General features: G+C 46.9%; 1 protein-coding gene across 1 annotated transcript in view; it reads left to right on the top strand.

The window, feature by feature from the left end:
• Window positions 1-251: 251 nt before the first annotated feature.
• The window catches only part of Lhfpl6 (LHFPL tetraspan subfamily member 6), a 185,057-nt gene continuing 179,561 nt past the window's right edge, over window positions 252-5,747 (top strand). Inside the window, exons 1-2 of the mRNA XM_026780999.1 lie at window positions 252-490; window positions 1,790-2,359. Of these exons, the coding sequence (XP_026636800.1) occupies window positions 1,975-2,359 (385 nt within the window). The 5' untranslated portion in view covers window positions 252-490; window positions 1,790-1,974. The remainder of the gene's footprint in view (window positions 491-1,789; window positions 2,360-5,747) is intronic.

The following is a 5,747-nucleotide window of genomic DNA, read 5'->3' on the forward strand; positions in this document are numbered from 1 at the left end:
CCACCCTCGTCTCGGTTAAGGCTGCGGGAACACTGCAGTTCCAGACCCCAATGTGTGACCCAGAAAAGAATACAGGGGTAGGGTGTGGCCTCGGCGCCCCCGAGGAGCTGCGGAGAAGGCGAGCAACTTTCTCCCAGATTTCTCGGTCTGTCTGCCGCCCCCACCCTCGCGCGTCCAGGACTGAGCGGCGGGGCCAAGGGGAGGGGACAGCGGAAAGGGGAGGGCGGGGAGGAGGCGGCGCGTGCCTCGCCTGCCAAAGCTGGAGCCGGCATCCGCGGAGCTCCCGGGCCGCACGGCCACAGCCGGCGGGCTCTCCGAGCGGGTCCTCCTGACCCTCCACCCGAGCTCCCCAGAGTCGTCCCGATCTCCGTCGCGATAGTGGCGAAGGCAAGAAGGACAGTCTTTCGTGTCGCCCTGTCCCCGCCAGGAAAAGACAGCAAGTTGTGTTGAGCTCGGGACCCGCTAGGGACCGTGGCCGCCGCCCGGCCGGGTAAGTAGCGTGCCCCGCGGCCCCGAGCCCGGCACTCGGGTTCCCCGCTGACTTCCTGAGCAGCGTGGTTCAGCTGTGGTCGGTGTTGGCCTCCGGGGGGTGCTGCCTTCCCATCCTTATCCGCCCCTTTTTCGGAGCCGGCTGCAAGAACTTCCCCGTGCCGCTTAGCATCCAGAGATCATTGTGTGTGTCCCTGGTGCCCCAGGGTGCGGTGGGTGTGCGGAGCAGTTTGCGAGGGTTGGGGGATTTTGGCTCTGAATTGATTTGGATTAGGGTACCTCACTCCAGCTGAGGAAGAGGCCCTCCTTTCCCCTACTCTTCTCAGTTGCTGGTCAGCCCCAGAGCAACTCAACGCCAGCCTCTACTCACAGCTGACAAGATTTAAAAAACTGTAGCCAGAGGGAGCTCCCTTTGGAATCCAAAACTGAGGGCGAGAGAAGTTTGCTTGAAGGCTCAGAAGCTGGAGTTAGAAAGGAGTTTGCAGATGGAACCTCAGGGTGGGTGTACTTTTGCGTTACTTGTGGCGAGTGTGTTCAGGTGTGCAAATCAACCCACACCGTGGAACCCTTTGAATAGCTGATGTTTGACACTTGGTATCGGAGAAGTACGGGTGCTTGCCCGTTAAACACAGGTGAAATGGGCAGCAGCTGAAATCACTGAAGCCACTGAGTCAAACTAGGAGCTGGGAAATTAATAGAGGCTTGCATTTACTCAGCAAGATTAAGACCGAAGGAATTCTCAGTGTTGAGTAGTGGGAGTGTGTGACCGTGGTTCTACCCAGTGCGTACACCTGGGTGGCAGGTGATGTTAGTTAAGCTTACAGTACTCTCTGTGTAATTGTAAGAAGCTACCATCATTTCGCTTGGTTGTCACACTCATCAAGAGTTGCAGAGAAACTGCTTAGGAACTAAGTGTGAACTTGGAAGCCAAGTAAACAAATAGCAGTATGGTTCATTTTATTTTAATATCCTGAGTTATGTCTACTGCTAGTAAAAAAAATGCTACATTGCTTTTAATGTGAGTATGTGAAATGAATTCACTGGCTTGGCAAATAGAAGCCATTCATTTCTTTAAGTAAATAGCTGTCAGAGTTAATTTGGGAGCGTTTTCCAGGAGATAAAGACATGGGAAATCTTTGAGCTAGTTTGGCAAAACTTGTGTAGAGTTGCATATGGAGAGAATTAGTTCTTCCCGCTTTTGAAGGTAGCTTGACTTAAGTGAAAATTGTAGCGCTTCTAGAGACCTACAAATGAGGTAGAAGAACTTAACTTTCACTGTTTCCTGTTGCTATTTTACTAGGGGCCGCCATCAGTACTGCAAAGTCCGAGAGGCTGATACCCTGTCAGACTGAAGATTTGTCACTGCTGGTAGCTGCATCCTTCTTGAAGCACCGTGGATTACCTGGGAGCGTCTAGTGACCACAAGCCTCCGTTCCCACCTTCAGGACTATCACATTGGGTTGCCATTGTATTGCCTGCTCCAAGATGGCATCCAGCCTGACTTGTACTGGAATGATCTGGGCTTTGCTCTCCTTCCTCAGTGCTGCCACCTCCTGTGTGGGGTTCTTCATGCCTTACTGGCTCTGGGGATCTCAGCTGGGCAAGCCTGTGTCCTTCGGCACTTTCCGGAGGTGCTCGTATCCTGTGCACGATGAGAGTCGGCAAATGATGGTGATGGTGGAGGAATGTGGGCGCTACGCCTCCTTCCAGGGCATCCCGAGCGCGGAGTGGAGGATCTGTACCATCGTGACGGGCCTGGGCTGTGGCCTGCTCCTCCTGGTAGCGCTGACCGCCCTTATGGGCTGCTGTGTGTCAGAGCTCATCTCCAGGACAGTAGGGAGAGTGGCCGGAGGGATACAGTTCCTGGGAGGTGAGTGGCTTTGCTAAAGTTGAGTCATTTCTAAGTATTGAAAATTATGTTTTGTTTGACTGCTGACGCAGGTGTGATTGACACATGCAATGCAAGGAGAAACAGATCTGATATGACCATGGTTATAGATGCAATAGAGTCAAAAGATTTTTACTGAAATTCTTTCAGTGTCAGGGTTATTCATGCCTGTTCATCCTCATACATACACGCGCGCACGCGCTTGGCTCGCTGGGTACCATCTATGTGAGACACGCATATGTAGGCTATTTATAACATATGTACTGGGGAGATAGTTTATGTATTATAGCTTCTTGCTGTTTTGTCCAACAGTAGACCCATGGGTTGTCTTTGCCTTCGTGGACACTTGAGGTCTTTTGAGGCAAATATTTCATAGAAAAATGCAAAAGGTGTTTGGTTCAATATTGTGATCATGATAAGCCTTGAAGATGCCTGGCAGATATCACATGGACCGTTGTTTGATTTTACACTACATTAGACGTGGGTTTTAGGTGAGTTACGATGTCATCTTGGCCACTGTGTTTTTCACTGTGTTACAGATACAGTTCTAGGCTAATTATGGCGTGAGATCTTAAGTTCCCCGGGCAACTTTTTCTGTGGAGGAAAGAAAAGAATACAGTGTTTAGAGAACGGTGTGAGCTGTCCCAAATGAACTGGACAGCCTCACTAACACCAGACAGGGTCTGAGTTTTCACTTGGCGTTCTTCCAGCAAGTATTGCTCCAATATCTCTGGTCATATGGTTCTAATTGCACTTTATATATTTTCCACTGGGCTTTTCCACCTCCATCCTTCAACCTGACTGGCTGAACTTGTCTGATTTACAATACGCCCTGGTGAAATATGACAGCTTCCCTCGATGGCACAGACTGAAGGGGAAAACAGGAAGGCTGGAAGACCTGTAAAACTGCATGTGTAACTTCATAACAAAGTAAAAGTCTATTATTCTTCCACGTGACTTTTTCTTACAGTCTTTTGTGACGAACCCAGAAGAAAAGGCCTTAAAAGCGACTGTTTTGTGGTGTCTGGTACAGATTAGAAGACCCCAGCACCTCATTACACGTTGTTTACTGTAAAACTTTGTAAGTAGGGATGCTGAGAATGGGTACAGCAAGGCAGCTCCGTGTGTCCGGGCAAGACTCAGACCGATGTGCGGTCTTGTATTTTCTCATCCAGAATAAACTCCGCTGGGTTTTGCGTCTTCATCTGCGCTGGGAGGTGCTTTGGGGGCCTGACAATGCCCCCTGCCTGCTTCTCTGTCCGCCACTGGCTCTTACTGTCTAACACATATGTTTACACAGAAATATAGTAAAACTTTTAGGAAACATAAGGAAGTTGTCATTGAAAATGGAAATATAAATACAGGGTTCAGAAACTTGTTTTTGTCACAGATATTTAGAGCAAAACCAATGCTGGGAATATTGAGAGGAATTTTTTTTTTCTTTGAGAATGAACTGGGCTTGCTGTTGTTTTACTTGGCTCTGGAAAAATGCTTAGGCAGTTTCATTTTTCTCCTCTTATGGTAAATATTACTTTCCATTTTTTTTTCATTTTGGAGCAGAGACTGCTATTATTTCTGGCAGAATAGGAAAGTGCTTACAAAGAGAAATCAGCTTTTATTGATTATCTCTAAACGTGTAATGAAGGAAGGCAACCAGAAGTGAATCCGAGACCCTGGAGATTTATCCTCCCCTCTCTAAGCTATGTATAGATTTTTTTTTTTTGAATTATATGGAGCCAACCCTTCTCTTAGACTACCCAAGGGGAAAGACAATTGAGAAAGTTATATACATTTTAAAATAACCATGCTTTTCTTTGTATATATGCTTCATGATCCTCTGTTTGGTAAGAGTTACTAATATTAACTTAGGGATAGATATCTTTGATAAGGTTGCCCCTTCCTCCCTCCCTTCCTTCTTCCTTCCCTCTCTCTCTTCATTCTTAGCACTTTTCCTTGTGTGCGCTTGTGTTCCTGTGTGTAGTATGTGCACATCCGAGAGTGTGTAGGTGCACACAGAGGCTAGAGATGGACATTAGGTGTTCTGCTCTGTCACTCACCTCCTTGTTCCCATGAGACAGAGTCTCTCACTGACTCTGGAGTTACACTGGCTGCCTGCAAGCCAAGGAGTCCTTCATTTCTGCTCCCAACGGTGTTGGGGTTTCAGGTATATGCACAGCAAAGCCTGACTTTACACGTGGGCACTGGGGATTTGAACCCAAGCATTCACACTTATACAGCACAAATATTCTTACCCATCTCAACAGTCCCCAGCAGTTGGCATTGTCTTATTTCCTTCACTTAGGTCAGGTGGAAATAATTCTGGCAGTAAAAACCCAAGAGGTCTATTAAAAATTCCAGCTCTTGAACAGATATGCCCATTACCACAGATAACAGTGAACTTAGGGTTAAGAAGATAACTTGGACCATGGAGAGAGATTTTGAAAATCTGTTGTTGCTCATCAACAGCTAATAAGAGGACAGATGATAAAACACAATGCCTTCTGACGAACTTCTCCAGTTGTTCACTACATAGCTGTTTCTCTGTTTACCCACAAAACTTAGGCGGTTAGTAGTTCTCTTCTATTTGAGTTTTCAGAAAGCGGTCGAGTGTTTTTAAAGACCAGAAGATGCCAGGTCAGTGAGTTTTGAGAGGCTTTAGCTCAGTGTCAGAATGTAATCAGCATTTAGGAGGCTCTGCCGGGAGGCAGATTTCTCTTGCTAAAAATGAATCACCCAGAAGGGTTATGTTTAGCTAAAGTGAGGCTTGTTCCAAAAACAACAGGAAGCAGAGGAATGGCAAGATACAGAGGCATCTTGCTTAGCCCCGCCTGCTGGATCTGGAGTCTGCCCATATGGTGTAGCATCGGGCAGTGCGACCCCTGTCGTAGTTTGGGTTAAAGTAAAGGACAGAGTGTCAGCCTTGAACTGGAACAGTCTTGTGATGGCTGACGAGAGGTTGAAATGTCACCTTTCAACCAGTCCAACAACGAAAGTTGGGGACTTCTGTATGGAGACCTGCTGTCTTAGGGACACTTCAAGAAACCAATGAATACTGTTTCCCCCGAGGTAACTTGTGGGTGAGCTTTATTGCTGCTGTCTTTATTAAGAGGCACGCTTGCATCATAATTTAAAAAATAGTGAGCTTTGAGTTTTGCTCTTCCTTGAGTTTTTAAAAAGCCTGTAGAAAGGCTTTGGAAAATAGAGTGTGTCATAAAAACATTTGTGGAATATACTTAGGGTACTCTGTGTAAAAAAAAAATGTTTGACTTCTGTCTTTCTTGTCCAGTATAAGATTATGTCCCCTCAAATTCTGTAGTCATTACACACACACACACACACACACACACACACACACACACACACACACACA

The sequence above is a fragment of the Microtus ochrogaster genome, chromosome 1, assembly GCF_000317375.1.
Source record: "Microtus ochrogaster isolate Prairie Vole_2 chromosome 1, MicOch1.0, whole genome shotgun sequence".
In the NCBI taxonomy this organism is placed as follows: Eukaryota; Metazoa; Chordata; class Mammalia; order Rodentia; family Cricetidae; genus Microtus; species Microtus ochrogaster.